The sequence below is a fragment of the Carlito syrichta genome, unplaced genomic scaffold (genome assembly GCF_000164805.1).
Source record: "Carlito syrichta isolate Samal-C Ts95f unplaced genomic scaffold, Tarsius_syrichta-2.0.1 Scaffold314683, whole genome shotgun sequence".
In the NCBI taxonomy this organism is placed as follows: Eukaryota; Metazoa; Chordata; class Mammalia; order Primates; family Tarsiidae; genus Carlito; species Carlito syrichta.
In genome coordinates this window covers 134135-157764 of record NW_007258779.1, presented here as the reverse complement: position 1 = coordinate 157764, position 23630 = coordinate 134135, and the positions used below count along the sequence as shown (strand labels likewise).

The window sequence follows — 23630 nt, the reverse complement described above, 5'->3', positions numbered from 1 at the left end:
TGGGTGACAGAGTGAGACTCCAACTCAAAAAAAAAAGAACTTAATGATTAGAAATCTGGCTTCTGTTCCTACTATGCTACTACTTCTTTGTATTTTCAAGAGTGGCCAAGGTGGAAGGATCGCCGGAGGCCAGCAGGTTGAGGCTGCGGTGGCCGGGAGCGGCCACTGCACTCCAGTCTGGGCGACAGAGTGAGACTCCAACTCAAAAAAAAAAAGAGTGGCCAAAATATTCCTTCAGTAAAAATCCAACATATTAATGCCTCTTTAAGTGGCAACTTCTTTCTTGGCTAACCTAAATAATCCTTTCCTCTTGGTGGCCTGTTCACTGTTCCTTCTTTGCCTTTTTAACTGGAGCTACTATTTCTTACTAATCTGTAAATATGTCAGCTATGTAACCCCCCTCCCCTGACCCTTTTTTTTTTTGAGTCAGAGTCTCATTCTGTTGCCCAGGCTGGAGGGCAGTGACATGCTCATAGCTACCGCAGCCTCGCTCTGCTGGGCTCATGTGATCCTTTACCTCAGTCTACCAGGTAGCTGGAACTACAGGCGTGCATCACCATGCCCAGTTAATTTTTTGATTTATTGTAGATATAAGGTCTCACCAAATTGCCCAGGCTGGTCTTGAAGCCCTGGGCTTAGACAGTCCTCTCGCCTCCACCTCCCAGAGTGCTAGGATTATAGGCATTAGCCACTGCATCAGGCCAGCAAAACCCCTTTCTTAGTTACTTCTTCTAATTGACAATGCCAGAGAAGTGTGTAAGGTCTGAATATGAAAAAGACATAACTTTGATTAATAAATGTCTATTATTAATCAACATCTATTAGTATTAAGGATTTTACTAAGTAGGATGAGGAGCAAAATCAAGAGCCCATAAACTAAAGACTATACAACCTAGTTAAGTGGATAACATAACTGGAACAATCAAAACCACTTTTTACATTTACTAATACTGCTATGAATGCCTTGTAGGAAATAGTAAAGTGAGCTCAACTAGTATTTTTCTTTCTTCCTTTTTGCAAAGCAAATATCAGTTTCATGAATTAAGACACAGTAGTGAAGGAACCAATTTACCTTTGTTTTTATAATGATACCTGCACTCAAATAAGAGTTCCGTACCATTTTCAACATCTAAAAGGGGAATGAATCTAAATGAAATGCTTTAGACCTTGACTTATGCTCAGAGCAGTAAGGAAATGAGCCAGAAAAAAGCATCTGGGGGAGCAGAAGATTCATGTTAAAACTCCAAATCCATGATAAGGCAGTCAAAGATTTCCCAAGTTCCTCCACTGATGCTTCCTAGGTGAGTCCCCCTCTGGACACACACACTCACCCATACTCAAAATCTCTCTTTTGCAATAGTCCCATCTTATATCACTTCAAGCCATATGAACTTCTGGCAGGGTTTACAAGTATTTTCACCCTAGTAGAACTTATCCTTTATTATTCTAATTCCTTTAAAGGTTTGTGATAAAGAACTCTTTATATCTTTTATCATTGCACAATTGACTGTGTGTCATTATAGAATTCACTTGGGTAACATGTACTTGCTAATTTTAAAAAATGGTTTTAATTACATAAAATATGCAAGGCACTATTCTAGATGACTAGGAAGAGACAGATGACAAGCACCAACTCCTTGAGGCAAATGTATTCTCGTAAAGAGAATAAGAAATGTGCACAAAAAATGACACTATTTATGTGGAAGAGTTGCACAGCACACTTTAGAAATTCAAAGGAAAGAGAAATTGCATTTTAGTTAGAAAAGCTTCATGAAAGTTGTGACTTAAAATGACCGTTGAAGATGAGTAAGATTGTAGCAGGGGGAGATGTTAAAGGGCAGACATGTTCTGAGAATACCAGGGGGTGTGGTCATGTGTTGTGGGGAAAATGGGATATGAATAGGCTCTCAGGAAGAGAGAACAAAATGGTACAGTTCTACTACTGAGAATAAAGGCAGACATCTAGAGGAGAAAAAGATTTTGAGATCATTTAGTTGAGTCACACCTTTTAAAGAAGGAGTACTGCACAGTAAAGGGAGGTAAGAGCTGAGTCATGTTTACCTCATCACTATAGTAGCAAGGAATCAGAAAGGGGAGGCAGCCAGGGCCATCTCTGTCCTCATTTGCTTTGTCCTACAAGCACATATCAGACTTTTTTCCTCCCTTTAGTACTATACCACATACAGAGGATGAGCCTTACTTATTCAATTTACAAGGTAATTAGCATGTGTCATGCAAGGGAGTAGGAAATAAAACTTTTATCTATACAAAATCAGCAACTGGTGGGATACAAGTCAGTGGAAACACCACAGATTTCAATTTGTATTGCTCTTAATTATATGTCAAATTTAAATTGCCTACATCTTGTTTCTCTCCCCTGGAAGACTTGCCATTTGTATCCTGCACACAAATACTTTTTCAATGTTTAAAAATAAAAATTGGTTATCTGCTGTAGCTGGTTAAAAAAAAAATCTTAAAGCCTTACTTTGATAGTGCATTCTTAAGCACATTCATTAAGACATGTACACACACAGAAGAAAAACCGGATTTAGGGATAGATAGTTGAGAGAGACAAGTTGTTAATTTGCAATTAAATGTGTCCAGAAAACAGAAGAGTGAAAAAGGCCGATGTGATTCCCCAAAAGTGAAACTGTGCAATTAAGATGAAAAGACAGTCAAAGTGTGATGCTGGAACTGGAGCGGCTGGGGGAACTCAACACCACTAATGAATCATCATCAAAGTGATTTACTGACTGCAGCCAGAGCTTCAACTTTGTCTCAGTGTAAATGAGGAATAATAATAATTTCCCAGTTCTTCCTGACTGTTAACTTCTGAAGAATGAGAACCTTCAACAGGCGATTATAAACTATGGTGATGCCACAGGATGTGTTCATCCACAGTGTTCAAAGCTGCTGTCACACAATGACCAACATCACATAAAATCTACCAGAGGAGGATATGCACAATGCAGTGTCAACCCCTGACACAGCTTCCAAATAAAAGTCACCAGAGTCTCATCCTATTACTGGTTCTCACAGGGACTGCTAATTGCCACCACAAAGGAACTTAAGGAGAGAGATGCCTCTTTAGAAAATCAAGCTACTGGCATTCAGACAGGACTCATTCACTTCTCTGTGGCTCCAGTAGCTGCAGTTTTCAAGCTGAAGGAAACCTTGGACATCATCTACTGTCATCTGTACAATCCTTTGTGTATGTATGAAGAATCCATACAACTTTCCAGCAACCATTTAATTCATTAATTAGAGCTAGAACTTGAACTCTATTGTCATCTTCCCTCCACATTATTTACTGAAGGTAAATAGTTGCATTTTTTTTCTTTCGCATTTTAAGGAAGACTCAATGTATCAATTGCACCTTGAGTTATATGCCATATGATGATTTTCAGTGGCTTATTTTGTCAAGGGGTTTAGAACATTGATTTGCTCTTTTTTTGACAGTTTTATAGTCTTCTCAAAGCCAGAGGATCTTTATTCTCTCTGCAAGTTCAGGTTCTACTCCTCTTCTCTGGAAGAGGAAAGAAAATTAACTGTATAATTTCCTTCTGATATAGCCCTTTAGCTTAAGAATTTACCTGCTCTCTATGTGATCTGTACCTTGATTTTCCCTTGAAGTATAACAAATACAAACATACACACACAAATGCAAATATTTATTTCACTATTAACTTTGTCATATACAGAAACATATAAAAGCTCTCTGATGAAGATGCTTCTATTTTGATCTATATACTAGGCATTTGTCCAGATTGCTCTCCACTCCTTTTAATTTAAACCTAGTGTTCTCTAAATATTTTCAGTTTTCTAACAAAGGACAAAGTGGTGGCTCACTGTTGAGAAGCCTGCATGCTGTTTAAACCTCCTGCAACCTCACTTTCCTAGCTCTATTATCACTGTTCTCTTTAACGAATCTTCAGACACTCAAAACCCTGTTTTAACAATCTATTCTCCTTTGTGAATACTAAGTATATCTTTTCTCCTTCTTAAATTATTACTACTAGTACCTTGAGGACCATGGTGAATGATATCATTTGTCTTATAATTACCCCAGCAATCAGGTATCATTGTGACCCTAAGTTACACTTAAGGTACACAGTCTACAAACCTGCATGGGTGCTAGCTTGTGCATTTGTGGTTCACAGAGGACAGGAATATTTTGGGTGGTGCTTACAACAAAATTGTAACTGCTAAGGTGTTTACACTCTATCTCCTTTGTCTTTGAGCCTGCCTGATTTTAGGGGAAATTTCACTTTCATTTAGAAAAAGAACTTTGAGGCCAGGCACAGTAGCTCACACCTGGAATCCCAACATTTTGTGAGGCTAACGCAGGAGGATTGCTTGAGCCATGAGGTGGAGACCAGCCTGGACAACGTAGTGAGGCCTCATCTCTACAAATATAACTTTTAAAGAAATGAGCTGGGGATAGTGGTGTGACCCTGTAGTCCCTGCTACTTGGAAGGCTAAGGTGGAAGGACCGCCTAAGCCCAGGATGTCAAGGCTGCAGTGAGCCGTGGTCATGCCACCGTACTCCAGCCTGGGTGACAGAATGAAACCCTGACTCAAAACAAAACAAAAACCAAAACAAAACAAAAAGAAAAACAAAACACAAAGAAAAACAAAACACAACCGCATTCCCTCCAAAAAGAAAAAGGACTTTGAGATAGGCTATTTCACTACTACCACATGCAAAGTTTTTAAAAGTGGATATGTCAATGACCAGTGATTAATCCATGTTATGTGTATAGAGGGCTAAATTAGAACATATGAACTTGGTCCAGGCTCAGTGGCTCAGCCTGTAATCCCAGCACTTTGGGAGGTTGAGGAGAGTGGACTGCCTGAGCCTGTGGGTTTGAGACCAGCCTGGGCAACTTGGCGAGACCTTGTCTCTACAATAAAATAAAAAATTAGCTGGACATGGTAGCACATGCCTGTAGTTCCAGCTACTTGGAAGGAAGGCTGAGGCGGAATGATTGCCAGAGCCCAGAAGGTTGATGCTGGGGTGGCCATGAGTATGCCACTGCACTCTAGCCTGGGTTAGTTGAGTGAGACTACAACTCAAAAAAACAAAACAAAAATGAACTTGGACAAATCATTTAGCATCTTGTGTCTCAGTTTTCTCATCTATAAAAGTGGGATAATAATACTTATATTACATTAATAAAAACATTGATATTATCCCTAAATACGAATAAGTACAGAGAAAAGACAGATAGTAGATAAATGAAAGACCTATTCAAAGTATAAAGTATTATTATTTGGACCCAGTAGCAAATTATACCCAGTGTGCTGTTCTCACAGCAAAAGTTTATTCACCTGCCCCCTCGATTCTTTCTCTACAATTCATGTAATCACCAAAAGTTATTGCTTTCTTGTCTCAGTGTATTAACTGGATGGCTGAATGCACAGAGCTCACATCTGAATCAGCACAAAAATGAAACCTGGAGGAGGGGAAATAGAAAGGGACTCTAGAGCTTGCACTGAAGTCATTCTCATCAGTCAACCTGCCCAGATAAATACTGGGAAATCAACTCATTTAAACAACTTGGGAGGTAAGCCTGAGTTATAATATAATGTTCCTGAATGCAAGTCAATGAAAAATTAGTCTGCACACAAAGTCCCACTTGTCATATCCTCTACAAATGCACGTTAATTGTTTTCATATTTAAACACCCAGAATCAACCATAACAAATGTGTGTTGTCAGGTTGTTGGGAGTTTTTGAAAAACAAAACAGGATGACTATGGCATATAGTAAATTATTATTGGTTCCATGTGCTCTCAGCAGAATCACAAAAGGGCAAGGACTTTAGAGAAATAATTCACGTCGAGTTCAAACTGTACAACATAGAAAATGGCATTGGAGCTGAGTTAATGAAATATATATTTAATTCAAGTTGGTATTAGGCTGCATGTCATTAGTTTTATATGCCTTAAAATGTAACATTTGCTTACAACTAGAATACCATACAATCTTTGGAATGGCATGCTCTAAAAAGCAATCCTGTCCTTCCTTGTATTTTTCTCTCCAGAGAATTAGTAACTACTGTTCATTAACCCAACCCCCTCTCAAACTTTGTCTTCTTCATAAGAAGGTTTAGAGCATCTCATGATCATTAATTTGTGCAATCATTCCTCAATGCTAATATTCAGAACTCATCCAAGTGACAGTTTTGTGGTCTATAATTGACCAAATCTATGTACATAATAAAAAACCCAAACCTGTATTACTTCAGAGTATATGTATAAGTATGTGTAGAAAGAATGGGAATAATGGCAGCATCAATAGTACACCAGTATTTTTTTTTTTTGAGTTGGAGTCTTGCTCTGTCGCCCAGACTGGAGTGCAGTGGCCGCTCCCGGCCACCGCAGCCTCGACCTGCTGGGCTCCGGCGATCCTTCCACCTCAGTCTTCCAAGTAGCTAGAACTACAGGCGAGCGCTACCACGCCTGGCTAATTTTTTTGATTTTATTGTAGAGATGAGGTCTCGCCAAGTTGCCCAGGCGGGTCTCGAATCCGCAGGCTCATGTAATTCACTCACCTCAGCCTCCCAAAGGCACGGGATTACAGGCTGAGCCACCAAGCCCAGCATACACCAGTATTTTAATAGTGTATGTGTGCCCAGTGAAGAAACTGATAACTACTAGACTGATCTGTAAGGACCTTGAGAGTCCTGCCATTCTAATAATAAGTGGTTGTAAAAGCAACAAAGAAGAGTCAAACTTTCTCTTCCTGTTTTATCACCATCTTAATCACACATCAGATTGGTGTCTGTTATTGGTAGACATTATCAGTTTCTCTTATAATTACAACTTAAAAGGCTAAAAAGGAGAGGAAATATAAAAAGGATAGAAAATAAAATGTCTAAGAAGAGACTGGATACAACCTGCAGCTGAGTGGAGAGTTAACTTGGCCTAAGTAAACCTTCTGACTTCCTTCATGGTTCCCAAGCATCAAAATACACATTTGGCTAAGACTACCACCATGGTTGGAGAACAGTAACCAGATTAATACAAATCTAACCCTCACTGTCTGTTGTGGACACCAAATAAATCACGACTGCACAATTTATTTTTAATATTATTTTTTTCTTGATTCTTTACCACAAGTTACCTGAGGCCAAGATGAATGACAACACTGACATATAATTTCTCAAAAAGAATATAAACAATCTTCATATATCAATTTTCAAAGTGAAGTTTCAATGGGATAATAATAGCATTCAAGCGGTATTATTTTAGAAAATTACTAAGTTACTACTTGATATGACAGGATGAATAATGGCTCACTAAAAATGTCCTCATTGTAATCCCTGTAACCTCTTAATATGTTACTTATATGGTAAGGGGACTTTACAGATGTGATTAAGTTAAATGTCTTGAGATGAATTATCTTGAACTATACAGACAGTTCTAGGATAATCACAAACCCTGTCATAGACAGAGGCAGAAGAATCAAGAGTCAGATTTTAAAAATGTGACAATAAAAGCAGAGGTAACACAAAGAGAGAGATGTGATAATGCTGTGCTGCCAGCCTTCAAGATGGAAGAAGGGAGGGGTCAGGAGCCAAAAAATGTGGACAGCCTTTAGAAGTTGGAAATGTTGGCCAGGCACGATGGCTCACACCTATAAGCCCAGCACTTTGGGAGGCCAAAGTGAGAGGACTGCCTGAGCCCATGGGTTTTAGACCAGCCTGGGCAACTTGGTGAGACCTTATCCCTACAATAGATAAAAAAATTAACTGGGCATGATGGCGCATGCCTGTAGTTAAGGATCACCTAAGCCCAGCAGGTTGAGGATGCGGTGGCCGTGAGTGTGCCACTGGATTCCAGCCTGGGCGATAGGGTGAGAACTCCAACAACAACAACAATAACAAGAAGTTGGAAATGTTAAGAAACAGGATTCTCTCCTGCAGCCTCCAGGAAGAATGAAGTTCTGTCAACACTTGGATTTTAGCCTCATGAGAACTATTTTTGACTTTGATCTCCAGACCATAAAATAATGAACTTGTATGGTTTTAGGCCACTAAGTTTGTGGTAATTTGTTATAACAGCAATACAAAACTGATACATCTGAAAGCTTATTTCATGAAAATTTTAACAAACATTATTATATTTTTGATCTACCTATCAATATCAAGCACCACTCATTTTAAGTTTATTTAACTTTATATAAATCTATTGCCAAACAGAATTTTCTGCACTGCAACCAGAATTCCCTTTATGTTAGCCTCCTAATCTTGCCTGCTAGATGCCAGTAAATACACTTTTATTCTTGCTGCCTTGACTGACTTTCTCAGAGTTTCCCTCTTGAATACTGGGGATTTAAGAGTAGATCTCAATATTATCCAGATATTAAAGCCAGGCAAAGACATCTTAAAAAGAGAATGTTACAAAAAATATTGTTAGGAATATGGATGCAAAAATCCTCAACAAAATACTAGGAAACCAAATCTATCAATATATCAAAAATAATTATATTTCTTATATTACAGTCAAGTGGTATTTTATCCCAGGGATGCAAGTTTAGTTTAACATCTGAAAATCTGAAAGTAATACACTATATCAATAGCGTTTTTAAAATCACATGATCATCTTAATACAGAAAAGCAGTTGACAAAATAAACACCCTTTCATGATAAAAACACTCAACAAACTAGGAATAGAAGTGAACTTACTTAATCTGATAAAGGACATCTATGAAAAACCCAGAGCTAATGTCAGACTTTAGAGGGGAAGACTGGATGTTTTCCTTCTAAGACCAGGAACATGACAAAGTATATACTCTCATCTCTTCTAGTTAATATTGTACTAGAGGGTCTAGCTAGGGCAATTTAGACAGAGAAAAGAAATGAGACATCCAGATTTGAAAAGAAGACGTAAACCTACCTCTATCTGCAGAAGACATAATTTTGTGTGTGTGTGTGTGTGTGTGTGTGTATAAAACAATAGTACTAATAAGTAAGTTCTGCAAGGTAGAGGAATAAAAGATCAACTGAAGCAGGACATGGTGGCTCACGCCTATAATCCCAGCACTCTGGTAAACAGAGGCAAAAGGATTGCCTGAGTTCAGCAGTTCCAGACCATCCTGAGCAACATGGTGAGACCTCATCTCTACAGTAATTAAAAAAAAATTTAGCTGGGTATGGTGGCTCATGCCTGTGGTTCCAGTTACTTGGAAAGTTGAGACCGAAGGATCAACTGAGCCCAGCAGGTGGAGGCTGCAGTGGCTGTGAGCACACCACTGTACTCCAGCCTGGGTGACAGAGTAAGACTCTGACTTAAAAAAAAAAAAAAGATGAATTGATACAAAAATAAATTCTATTTTTACATACTTGCAATTAACAATCCAAAAATTCAGTAGGGAATCCAATTCCATTCACTGCAGCATCAAAGAAAATACAATACTAAAAATTAACAAAAGTAAAAAACTTAAAAATGGAAGCAAAGAAGATCTATATAAATGAAAAGCGTCCCTGGTGAAAAGGGAACACTTTTACACTGTTGGTGGGAGTGTAAACTAGTACAGCCGCTGTGGAAAACAGTGTGGCAATTCTTAAAGATCTAAAAATCAACCTCCCATATGACCCCTCAATTCTCCTATTGGGAATATACCTGGAGGAACTCAAACCACTCAAAAAGATCCCTGCACATGCATGTTTATTGAAGCATGGAACCAATCATGCTGCCCATCGAAAGAGGACTGGATAAAAAAAAATGTGGTACATATACACAATGGAATATTACACAGTCATAAAGAAGGACAAAACTATGAACTTTGCAGCAACCTGGATGGATTCAAGTAACAAAAGAAAAAATAAATAGACTTCATAAAAATTAATAACTTTTTGCTTTAAAGAATGCCATTAAGAGAGTCCACAAAATTGGAGAAAATATCTGCAAATGATATATCTGATAAGAGACTTGTATCTAAACTATATAAAGAACACTATAACTCAATAATAAAAAGACAAAAATTCCAATTAAAAAGTGGCCACAGGATCTTGATGGAAGGCATACAAATGGCTGATAAGTGCCTGAAAAGATGCTCCACATTATTAGTCATCAGGGGAAAGTAAATTAAAACCATAATGAGATACTATTTCAAACACAAAAAATAAAAAATAAGGATTGATAAGGATGTGGAAAACTTAAAACCTTCATACACTACTGTTAGGAATATAAAATGGTGCAGTTCCTTTGGAAAACAATCTGGTAGTTCTTCAACAATTAAATATCAAGTTACTATATGACCCAGCACCTCTGCCCCTAGGTATATAACCAAAAGAAATGAAAATGAAAATGCCTACACAGAGACTTGTATATGAATGTCTACAGCAGCATTACTTATGATAGGAAAAAGGTAGAAATAATCCAAATGTCCATTATTTGAAAATAGATAAAATGTGGTATTACTATACAGTAGAATATTATTCAGTCTTAGAAAAGGAATGAATTATTGATAAATTTCTACAACATCAATGAACCTTAAAAACAATGCTAAGTAAAAGAAGTCAGTCACAAGAATCCATGTATTACATGACTCCATTCATATGAAAGCCTAGAACAAGAACACCCTATATAGAGATAGCAAGTGTAGAAATAGTTGTTGGGCAAATCCCTCGGGTCCCCTCCCACTGTGGGAGCTTTTCTGTCCTCTCAATAAATCCTGCTTAAAAAAAAAAAAGAAATAGTTGCTTAGGGCTGGAGAAGGCGACAAGAAGGGAACAGGATAGGGATATGGGAGGGTGATAGCTGAAAAGTACGTGATTTCTTTATGAAGCAATGACATGTTCTAAATTGACTCATGATATTTGAACGTACCTGTTAATATACCGAACAGCAATGAATTCTACACATTAAATGGGTGGATTGTTTGGTATGTGAACTATCTCAGTAAACAGTTAAAAAAAAATCAAATGTCATTTCTATCTAGCTTGGTTTTCTAGTACTAGGATCAACTCTTGCCTCCTATTCGTCTGATACCTTTGCTTAACTTGACTCAAAGTTATGGTCATGATTCTTTTTAGACCCAGAAAGCACAGCATAGTTCTTTGTGAAGCCTTTTCCCAGTGTACAGTTATGGAAGTGACATCATCAGACCTTTGTTCCCAGGGCTATCTGACCTATCTCACATACCTGATGGTATATTGCAATATACACAATATGCTTTTTCTTTAAGACCACGACAGCTTGTGATCCTTAAAATATAATAGGTGACTATAATTTGGTCTGTTAAAGAATAAATTTCAAAAGGTAAAATTATGACTTATAAAATGAGCATGCCAAATATTTTACCTAGGTCACTAATTAATAAGAAAATTCACAAGTAAAAAACTGGTTCAGGGAGACTATCTATTCCTATAAAAGACAGACATCTATAGACAGTGAGGAATGCTTACAGAATTTACTAATGAATAAGAAACTGGTCAGGTGTATAAGGTTATAATCCACTGTATTTTCATAGATTTGACTTAGATAAGCAGGAAACACTCGTATTATTATCCCCCTTTATCAGTTAGCTCCTAACTAAACAGAATTGCAAAATAATAAAAAACAAAAGGTTAAATATATTGTAGAATCAGATGGCCCTGGAATAGTCATTAGACCAGGCCTAATAATCCACTGAAGACATTCTGGAATCTTTCTGTTCACTTTGAAGATCTTTGTAAGTTTTTAGGACATGTTAAAGAGTGGTATGTCTATACATATGATTTGATAATTAAGTTTCTATTCTATTTGACCTAGCAAATTTCATCAGTTTCAAGGTGTATATTTTTCTATGCAATTATAATTAGTATGTTTTCTTCTTAGTGTACATCAAATAATAATGTATCTTACAATTAATGACATCTTAGATGTGATAAAATGCAATCATTCTCCAACTTTTTAACTTAAGACAATGGTTTTAGGGGTGAAAAACCTCAGCTGACATCTTCCTTGGGGAAGACAGTGGTTAAAAAAAAATTCTTATTATCAGTGTTGATCTTGAAAGCATCTATTTTGTGTAAAAAATTTAGCAACATATTTAATTCAATTCAGGATGAATCACTGATTATACAAGTAAGATATAAAAGACATTGTCCTTGAATCACACAGGAAATGCTGATGTCACAGTTTCAGAGTGCCTTTTTTAAGCACTGAACTGGAAAATCAATAATTAAAATAGTAACAAAGACATCTAAAAATATGAAACATCTCACACTTAGTGGCATTAGCTCACAAGAGGTTATAAACTAAATGGAATAGCTATTGCTGCACGACAACAATTGACTACATTCACTTTATGAGTTACAATGGGGGGAGAATTAAGAGCATTTCTCACAGAAAATGCAATATTAGCAAGCGCAAGTTTTATAGATGCATGAACTGTTCCCTTGTTAGGTTAGCACTTAAAAATTTTCATAGAGAACTTCTGCAGGAAACCATGGTACCTATATATGCTTATTACAGTTTTTTTCCCACAGTTAAAAATCTTTTCAAATTGTATTCTCTTATTTTTTTTCTGCCAAAACTCTTTCGCAAAACTCTTAGTCAACACTAAGAAATTATTTCCTGTCATTTATTTCTGTATTTCTTTGAAAAACCACAAGGAAGGAACAATGAATACATAATTTTAATCTCAATATGAGTGCTATATATAAGAGGCCTGGGAAAATGGAAGGCAACTCCGCTGAATATTATTCTTAGGTCAAAGTGTAGAAAACTCAAATGATCTGCGCATGGAAATTATGTTTTTCTTGCAATTACTTTCCATTTTGTACCATTATCTACCCCTTCCTATTGCCTTGGCTCTCATCTACCATTATCATCCTGTTTTCTCTTTATTCCAAATGCATTATACCGAACTTTTTTAAACATCAATTTATTTTATAAGGAAAGTCTTTCATTTACTATTTGGAAACAAGAATAGATCATACTGAAGACCTGATTTCAAATTTTGAGTGCATTAATTCATAATTATGTAAATTTGGGTCAATCACTAATTAGAGCTTTGAACTACTATTACTATTTCCTTATCTGAAAAACAGAGGCAATTCAATCTGTCACAGTGACCTATTATAAGATTTTAAAAAGTTAAAAAATATATTTAAAATACCACACACAATAATACAATTCTATTATTCTCATTCTTTGTGAAAAGTCAAAAACTTCTGTAACCTATACACAGAATATAATATACTGTCACTTATGATAGATTAAGCCTATACATTAAAGATTATGTCTGAGGTTCAGCATGAAAAGAAAAATGTCAATTGCATAGACATCACTTAGAATATCAACCTGAACAGACCCTCGATCAATTCACCAGGGTTATCTAGTAGCAATTAACACAAATATATAAATCAGTATAAGTAGCGAACTCCTAGCACAGAGGAGATTTTGAAAGACTGGGGTAGTTTTTGTAAATTTGTAAAGAGAATCTTTGTTCTAGAAATATCTAGAGCATGGGACATGACTGAATAGGGTTAGAAGAGGGTGGGGAGGATGAAGCCGTGAATGAGGAGACAAAGGCCAGTGTACTGAGTGCTGAAAAAGACAAGGGTGCAGGGTTCTAGGGTTAATAAGTAGGATTAACAGCAGCTTTATTTGAAACTTCAAAAACAAAGCTAAATCTGATACTCAGATTTCCCAAAGTTGAACACATAAATGTTGGGATACTTACAATAACAGTTTCTACTTGTGTTTCCATGAGTCAGTGTTTGAGTAGAGTCTATTCAGCTTATAACTGTAACTTCTGAAAAATCTTGCCAGAGTCTTTGCTGTTAGCTTTCCTCCCTCCATGGGTCCCTTGTTGTGACACTTTTCCTACTCAGAAAACCATAACTTGGAAGATGTGAAAGATTTTCATTTGGGCAATATGGTAGCCTACATATCCTGAAATTCTCCTGATACCAAACTCCTAGACCTGATGCATAAAACATCACAAATGTCCTCTCACTATCATAGTAAGCTTGCACAAAAAAATACCATTTCAGTACTCAAAAAAATGAAGAAAAATCTGGAAAACAGCAGCTGCATAAACAATGGGGATTTGTTTCTGTAACGAAGATGCCTAAATGTGAATCAGGAATCAAAGTGCTGGGCCTCTAATTGAGAGCCGAGACTGCGTTTCTGTATAAATTCAGGGCTACAACTTTCATAGAAGGGTAGACTTGTATCTTAGTCTGTTAGGGCTGTTATAGTAAAATACCATTAACTTGGTAGCTAACTAACAACAAAAAATGTGTTTCTTACAGTACTGGATATTGAAAATGAACAGAACAGTGCACTTGCAGATTCAGTGTGTGGTGAGGGGTCATTCCCTGGTTCATAGATGGCACTTTCACACTAAGTCTTCATGTGGTAGAAGTGACAAGGGGTCTCTCTCAGGCCTCTTTTATAATAGCACTAATCTCATTCAAGAGGGCCCATGACCTAATCGCTTCCCAATCTCTACCTCCTAACATTATCACACTGGGGATTAGGTTTTAACATACAAATCTTCAGGGACACAAACATTCAAACCATAGCAACTAAGAAATAACTGGTCTGCTAAAAATGTTTCAAAGTAAGGTAACATCTCTATAATGAATTGGGCTTTGATAGAGGCAAAAAATAAGACACCTCAATTCCATGACTTGAATTTATACTGGAAATGTCTTCAGGAAAACCTTACACCTAGAGAGTAAAATGTCCTAAGATTGGTTATATTTCTAGGCATGAGCAGAAGCAATTTAAAATCTGATCTAAAAAGACAAGCTCTACCCTAAACTTCTAAGGATTTTTACAGAAAATAAACTATATGAAAAGACAACCAAATATATAAAACACAGAAGAAAAGATGCTATCATGAATGAGAATAAAAGAAATATTGAAAAACAGCAGAATTAGATGGAAAAATAAATAAAGAGCTCGGCATAGTGGCTCATGCCTGTAATCCTAGCACTTTAGGAGGCTAAGGCAAGAGGACTGCCTGAGCCTAGGGATTCCAGACCAGTTCAGACAACTTGGCAAGACCTCGTCTGTACAATAAACCAGACAATTAGCAGTGCATGGTATCATGTGCCTGTATTTTCAGCTACATGGAAGGCTGAGGCAGAAGGATCACCTGAGTCCAGGAGTTTGAGATTGCAATGAGCCATGATTGTGCCACTATGTTCAGCCTGGGCAACAGAGTAAGACTCTAACTCAAAAAATAAAAAATTAAAAAAATTAAAAAGACAAACAGAATAATCAGAGAAACACCAAATTGTATTCCACCAAATGTATCATTTAGTATAACATATATCATTTAAAAAATTTCTAAGAAAGAAAAAATCCTACCAATTAAATTATGGCACAATTTTTTTACACCTCAATAGGTTACATAAGTCATCCCAATTTCTTTTCTTTTCTTTTCTTTTCTTTTTTTTTGAGTTGCAGTCTCATTCTGTAGCCCAGGCTGGAGTGCAGTGGCACACTCATGGCCACCGCAGCCTCGACCTGCTGGGCTTAGGCGATCCTTCTGACTCAGTCTTCCAAGTAGCTGGAACTACAGATGCACACCACCACACCCAGCTAATTTTTATGATTTTATTGTAGAGACGAGGTCTCACTAACTTGCCCAGGCTGGTCTCGAACCCCAGGCTCAGGCAGTCCTCTCGCCTCAACCTCCCAAAGTGCTGGAATTATAGGCTGAGCCACAGCGCCCAGCCCCCATTTCTGATATTTTAAAAAATCTGCTTAAATATTTTTTAAAATTAAGTATGGAATTAAAATACTGAAAATGAACAAGATGATATCTTTTAAAATTTTTAGTTTAAAAAACAGTAAAGAACAAAAATCAATGTTCAAAATCATTAAATGACAGATAAGAAACAAAGACAAAGGTAGCAAAAAAGCAAGACCAAAAAGAATGCACAAAGAAAAAACAAAGAAAATGTATGAAGAGTTAGAATATGTGTACTAACATGGAGGGGAGGAAATATTAGACATGACTAAGAATTTTCAGAAAAATTCTAAGTTTCAGATAAACTACACTTAGCAGATCGAATGGAAAGCAACTAGAATAAAAGAAAGGGCACACTTAAGAGTATTGTAGTAAAATTATAGATTATAAAAGAAAAACAAAAACAGTGCTAAAGGCATTATCAACACATGACTGTGGGATTTTTCAACAGAAAAAAATGAAAATCCTTAAGACTATGCCTGAAACAATGTTAAAAATAAATGTTTATAATATACATAGCAAAACTATTCGAGATAGTGGGTGAAGCAAAGGCATTCTGTGATTAGTCATTTTATTCTTATCGACAGAACATTGATTTTATTTGGGGTGAAAACATATACAGATAAAAAATTACATGTTCCATTTTGCAGCTAGGGTGACTATTTGATACAGTTCTAGCCACTGAGGCAAAAGAAGAGATGCAGGAAGGATTTCAGGGAACACTGGGAACCTCTGGTACCTTATATTCCTTTGGCCCTGCCCCTTCCTACTTTCCTCCATTCTGAATCTCAAGGGGGAACAGGATGGCTACAGTTGCAACAGACAACTTAAGATTGTAAGGCAAAGGTGGAGGAAATCCGAGAAACCTTGCCTATAGCTCTTTACCTCTGAATTTTATCACATAAGGAAACTAACAAACAAAAAAGGCTTTTTTTTTTTTTGAGTTGGAGTCTCACTCTGTCGCTCAGACTGGAGTGCAGTGGCCGTTCCCAGCCACCGCAGCCTCAACCTGCTGGGCTCCAGCGATCCTTCCTCCTCAGCCTTCCAAGTAGCCAGAATTACAGGCGCGCGCTACCATGCCCGGCTAATTTTTGGATTTATTGTAGAGATGAGGTCTCGCCTGCCCAGGCGGGTCTCAAACCTGCGGGCTCAGGCAGTCCACTCACCTCAGCCTCCCAAAGGTGCGGGATTACAGGCTGAGCCACCGAGCCCGGCTAAAAAAGGCTTTTTTAAAGCTACTGTTTCTGTCATTCATAACTGAAAACAAGCCTATTTGTTACAGACTGCAGAAAGAAGAAAACTTGGATTACTAACAGAAATATAGTCTCTAGAAAACCAAATGAATTTATAGCCACATTTTTAGAAATAATAAGTTTTCAGCAATATCTTAATATAATATGCCAGTATCAATTACATGTCTAAATACCATCAATGAACTCGAGGCGGGGGGGGAATTGATGGGCTCAGATGATCCTTCCACCTCAGTCTTCCAAGTAGCTGGAATGATAGGGTGCACTACCACACCCAGCTAACTTTTCTATTTATTGTAGAGACAAGGTCTTGCCAAGTTGCGCAGGCTGGTCTCGAACCCCTGGGCTCAGGCAATCCTCTTGCCTCCACTTCCCAAAGTGCTGGGATTACAGGCATGAACCACTGCATCTGGCTAGAAGATATAATTTTAAAAAGGTGTAATATATAGTAGGAACACAAAATACGAAATAAATTTTATAAAAGATGCACAAGATGTTTATGGAGACAATTATAAAATTATTGAAAGGAATGTAAAAGTTCTAAGCAAACAGAAATAAATTAAGTTTATAAATGGGAAAACTTCATTACATGTAGACAATTCATCCCCAATATTTCTGTTCTCCTCAAATCTATAAATAAAAGGTAATTCCAATAAAAAGTATGATGGATTTCTGTGTGAGACATTTGTCAGGTTAATTCTAAAATTTAAGAAGAGCAAAAAAGTCAGAAATAGCCATGACAATTTTGAAGAACAAGATTGGAAGACTTAACTTACCACATTTCAACATTTATTATAAAGCTATTGTAATTAAGGCAGTATGGCTTTAGTACAGGATGAAGAATGTAAGCCAGAACAGAAGAGAGATCCATGAAATATACCCATGCATATGAACACTTGTAGTATACTGCAAATCACTGGAGAAAGGTTAATAAATCATGTTAGGGCAAATAGTTATCAATTTAAAAAATGGATCCCTATCTTAAACACAAAAATCGATTTCAGATAAAAGACATAAAAATGATACTTAAACTGAAATGAGAATATCTTTATGACTATAGGAAAGAAAAAGATTATTTAAGTCATAAAATTATAAATTTAATGAATTTTGACTGCATTTAACTCACTGTTCATATAAAAACACCATAGACACACTGCAAAAGCAAAGTATAGTCAGGGAAAAGACTCTCAAGAACTTTGAAGAATTAATAGCCCAGTGAAAAAATAGGCAAAAGAAAGTAGCAATCCACAGAAGAAACCAACATGGGTAATAACTACTAAAAGATGCTCACTCTCAGCAGCATAGAACACAGAGAAATATCATTTACACTCATCAAACTACTAAAAGGGATTAAGTAAAAGTGTGACAATACCAAGAATTGGTGAGGATGTGGAGCAGAAGAAATTTTATGTACTTTTGGGCTGAGTGCACACCGGTACAATCACCATGCAGAGCAATATGGAATATCTTGTAAAGGTGAAGATGTGCTTATCTATGATGCAAGTATTTTACTCCCAAGTCTATATTTCCTAGAGAACTAGTATACAAGGCATAAGTCAAATAATGTTCATAGCATATTGCTATAAATACAGGGATCTTCAAGAATATTTGAAAAGTTTAACTCCTGTATGATGAGTACATAGGTATCATTCACCCTTCTTTTAAAAGTCAGAACGTGATGTGACATATTGCAAATTGATAATAGACAAATCAGATAACTTTTCAAACTTCTGGAATCTTAAGAGTAGATGTAGACTACAAAAGGTCAAGCCACAAGGCCACCTAAGGACGAGTCTGACAATTTTACTTAAGGACTCAAGGACTCTCCTTGACCCAAGAAGTGAGTATCCCTTGACAAAATTACTGCATATCCTTTCTCCTTCTCCAATCCCAGCTTTGTTCTGTGACTTTGTAGCCACGACTGACAAGTAACACTTACCTCAGGGATCTGTTTTTGCAGATAATGATACTGAGTAAAGAAGGGACCCTCTCTATGAATGAAATCTACTCATTTTTCAAGTCAACAGACGTCATTCAAATTTATTTTTATTTTTAATAAGGCAATATTACCCATCAGTTAGAAGACTCCATGATTTAATACTTTTTTCATGAATAAATGCTTTGTTTCAACTTTATTGCTTTGCATATACCATGAAGTTGATTTTTATTTGTTTTTATGGACTTGTAGAAAAAATAATTATTTTAAAAGTTAAAGCTATCTGTAACTATCTAAATAAATATTTGTATACTGAACTTAGGTAGGATGAAAAGGTTATCTCAGGAAGGTTAAGAGCCTGCCCTTACCATGTCAAAGGTCCCATTCCCAGAGAAATCCTTATTATATAGAATTAAGATGCAAATATTACTGTGGGAAATAGGGGATCAAAGGACATTCTTAACAGCCCTGACTATTCCTATCTAAATATGACTCTTATTACTGTAAAGTAAAGGAAGCTGGATATCTGGATGGATATCTGACATGACCAATCCTCCTCTTCATGCTACTCAGTGCTCCTTGTGTCTTGGTGCCAGCCCCGAAAAGTGTGGTCACTAGTAGTAGATCCAGGAGGAAGTTCACCACTGGCTAGATTGAGTGTCCTTGGAAATAATGAGAACTCTAAAAATTAAAGCAGTTATTTTGGGCTGGAATGTTTTCAAAAAAACTTCTAATGGGAGTGCATGTCAGTTTCAGCTAAACAGCTTCAAAGCCTGTCACATATTTCTGTACACTGGAGGAGATCTGTTCTCACCATCCTTTCAAATTCTGATGAGCTCTCTAGACATTTGTTTCAAATATCTCATTATGCCTGATTGTTTCTACAGTGGCTCATAAAAAGGTTGTTTAAAAAATCTTTTTATTTCAAAATACTTATTTCTTGGAAAAAGATGTATTTCCTCATAGGAATCTAGGAGTTTTACATGTTAGGAAAGAATCACAATGTTCTATATTTACCATTTCAACCTTAGAGGTATTGGTTAATCAGGGGATCCCTTTGACATTCAGTCAGAGCTCTTTGATTAAATTACTGCTCTTCTTAGAAAGACTAGAGTTCATTCATTTTATAATGCTTTATGGTTTCTTTTGGAATCAACATTTATGTCATGAACATTTATGTCACTTTTGTTTTTTTCAAATAAGACTCTTTTAGTATTACTGGGATCTAATACAGTTCATAATTTTTGAAAAAAATTTTAGCATTTAATAAGAGCACCCAATCTTATGCTATTTCAGAGATTTGACTGTGAAAATAACTTGCTACTTCACTAGAAAAGTAAAGTAGATTTTTCAAGTTCACAAAATCATAAAGATGGTGGGGCAAAGAGTTCTTAAATATAAAACCAAAAGTATAATCCATAAAATAAAAAATGGACTTTATCAAAGTTAATTAATTTAGATAATTAAAGTTCAGAAAATGAAAATATAAGCCAAGGACTGTGATAAATTATTTGCATATCACATATCTGATAAAGAACTAGAATATATAATGGACTCTTACAAATTAATGTAATAAGAATAACCCTATGAACAAAAGTCCTGAAGAGATATTTTTCCAAGAAAAATATATAAATGTTCCATAAGCAAAAGAAAAGATACTTTGCATCATTAGTCATCAGGGAAATGCACATCAAAATCACAATGAGATACCACCTTCATACCCTCTAGGATAGCAATAAGCAAAAAGAGATCATAGCAAATGTTGGTAAAAATGTAGAGAAACTGGAACACTCTTATATTACTGATGGGAATGTAAAATGCTGCACACACTTTAAGAAACAGTCTGGTAGTTCCTGGATAGGTTAAACATAGAGTATATGACCCAGCAATTTCACTCCTAAGTATAGAGCAAAAAGACATTAAAAAGAAAGAAAGAAAATAAATAAATAAACACAGTAAAAGAAACAAAAAAAAAAGCAAACCTTCTTTTATAGAAAGGTTTTACTTACTGAGGTTCCACTTCAGACCTGTAGTTGTAACCTGATGGCAAGGCTGTCCAACAGGAATAAGGCCACACCAATCGCCCTCCATCCCAGTGTCTACATGCAGTTTGTGCTTTCCCTGAAGTAAAGAAGAAAAGATCATTAAGAAAGGGGAGAGAAAAGAAGGGACATTCTTTTGCATTGAGGACCAGGCAGTTTGTGCCAGGTATCATGCTAGGAATTTCACATGCTTTATCATACTTAATTCTAACAAAAATTTTATGATGTGCTGAATAATCCTAGGAACTTTCACCTGACTTAATCCTATGAACAATTTTACAAAGTCATTTATTGTTAATTATTAGTTTTCCATATGAAAAAACTGAAGCTTGAGGAGATTAACACACGATCACATAGATAACAAGGATTCCCACCTATATCCATCAATTCCAAAGATCAAGCTGACACCAAATGCTAAGGAAGTATAGTAAGTGATACAGAATTATGTGGTCTTCTTCAATCACTTGTTTGTACGTAGATAAAACACTGCTTCCTATGTAAGATCTCTGCTTATCTGATAATTGTTTTTCTAAATTTCAGAAGTCACTCTCAATCCTACTAGTGTTTACCCTGTTTCCTAAATACACTTCCACCACAGGAGATGCTCACTGATAAGTACCTACCAACAAACATAGTACCCTCCCTGAAGAAGTAGTATGCTGATTCTGTTCTGCTCATGGAAACTCATATAATTTACCACGTTTTCAATTTTTCAGTTTACAAAAAGGTTAAAGTTAAATGTAATGCTCAATCAAGGTAATAGTGTCTCCTATTTAAATAGACTTCATGGATAATCCCTGTTCTTCCCCAAAGTAATGATCCTGTATTTCTATTCATTGTTCTGAGGGGATATAGTCTTTACAGAAAGATACCTCAAGTCCTAATGGGAAAATATATGAATGCATTCAATAACAGAATTTAAAAGGTCTTTTCATAATAAATATAAATATAACTATATAAATACACCCAAAGGATATGCTTTATTTTAATAAAATAGCATTTTATAGATATTTAATATGATATGTTGCCAGAATAGTATCTAGGTTTCCTTTTATAATTATTTTACTTTTATCCCATTTTGCATACTATGTTGTAGTAAGAACAGTATTCTGCTACATATAAGGCCTCAGTGTAGGAGTAGCCTCACTTTATCTTTAATCAAAGGATTGCTTTTACTAGGAAAACAATTCTCTAGATTACATATCAGACCTTGAAATTTAGCACTGGTTCATTAAGATTCTTACTACTTATAAAATCCTACACATATTCCTATGATATATTTTATATTTCATTTGAACATTCACTCAGAAGGTTATAAATTCAATTAAAATGACCTAAACATAATGAAATATGAAGGAATTTTTAAAGAAAACATAAACCACATTTTGAATGTGCTATCCATCATCAGGAGAGAAGATAGGCAACATGTGAAGATATATACTGAGCAGCTGGCTGGATCTGCAGAGAAAGGTGGGTTAAAAGCAATGCATTATGATATGGATAACAAGCTGAAGCAGTGGAAACTGGACCAAGGAATTAGATTTCAAATAGCTCTTTCTACATCTAGCCATAACCTACTCATTCATGAATTTCCATGCCAGTGTCAGAAACAGTTATTCACACAACTACACACATTAAAACTGTGATGTGGGTATGGAAGGCAAAAACAGAAATAAGAAAGGATATAGATCAGAGTCCTCATCAGGTGTGGAATGTGGGTGCAGAGGGCATGCAGGGGGTTCCCTGAAGAAGGAAGCTGGAGCTGGGAACTGGAGGATGAACAGGCATCAACATGAAGGGCAGAGGAAGAGACTTGCAGGTCCAGGGCACATGAGCCAGGGAGGTGTCAGCCCTTCACATTACTGGGCAAGGCACATTACTGGGCAAGACGTATGGGTGGAATCCAGGGGATTTGTAGGACAGGAAAAATATCCTGTGTGACAGTCTACTAATGAATACGTGGCATTATGCATTTGTGAAAACCCATGAAATGTACAACACAAAGTAAACCCTAATAGCAATTATAGTCTTTAGTTAATATATCAATATTGGTCATCACTTGTACCAAATGAACCACACTAAGCAAGATAGTAGACAAAGTGTGAGGGGGGAGAAACACACAGCTGCTTCTCAGTAGCCATTACAACCTATTCTGGTTATTCTGCTTTTTGTTTGTTTGTTTGTTTCCTAAAAAAATTTCTAGTTTAATGTATGAGTTACCTTTATTTTTTGCATAGTATTTTCCCCTAAAGTGATTTACATTGAATACCTTGCCACACACATTTGAGATTTGTTTCTTTCTACCATTCTCCGCTGTAGAAATGATTCTCTCTGAACATAGAGATACTAATTATAATACAAGTGATCATACCTAGATGTCAACCAAGCATAGCACACTTTTACAAATTCTGAAAGTGTCAAAATCTTTTTTATAAAAGAGTTGATGAGGGGGGTGCTGTAGAAATTCCTTAGCATTACATTGGCCTCAGCAGAGAAGCAATGGGCATTGGTGATGACTTTTCATGTAGGTGTATCCTGGCACAGTTTCCTTTTTTTTTTTTTTTTGAGTCTGGGTCTCACTCTGTTGCCTTTGATATAGTGCAGTGGCAGGATTATGGCCTACTGCAGTCTCAACCTCCTGGACTCAAGTGGTCCTTCCGCTTCAGCCCCCTGAGTAGCCAGGACAAGTGCATGCCG

At 36.4% G+C, this 23630-nt stretch overlaps 1 protein-coding gene across 1 annotated transcript in view; it reads right to left on the bottom strand.

Moving 5' to 3' along the window:
* Nucleotides 1-23630, bottom strand: part of TPK1 (thiamin pyrophosphokinase 1) — a 180596-nt gene that overhangs the window by 82204 nt on the left and 74762 nt on the right. The window contains exon 3 of the mRNA XM_008071725.2: nt 20901-21012. Coding sequence (XP_008069916.2) covers nt 20901-21012 — 112 coding nt within the window. The remainder of the gene's footprint in view (nt 1-20900; nt 21013-23630) is intronic.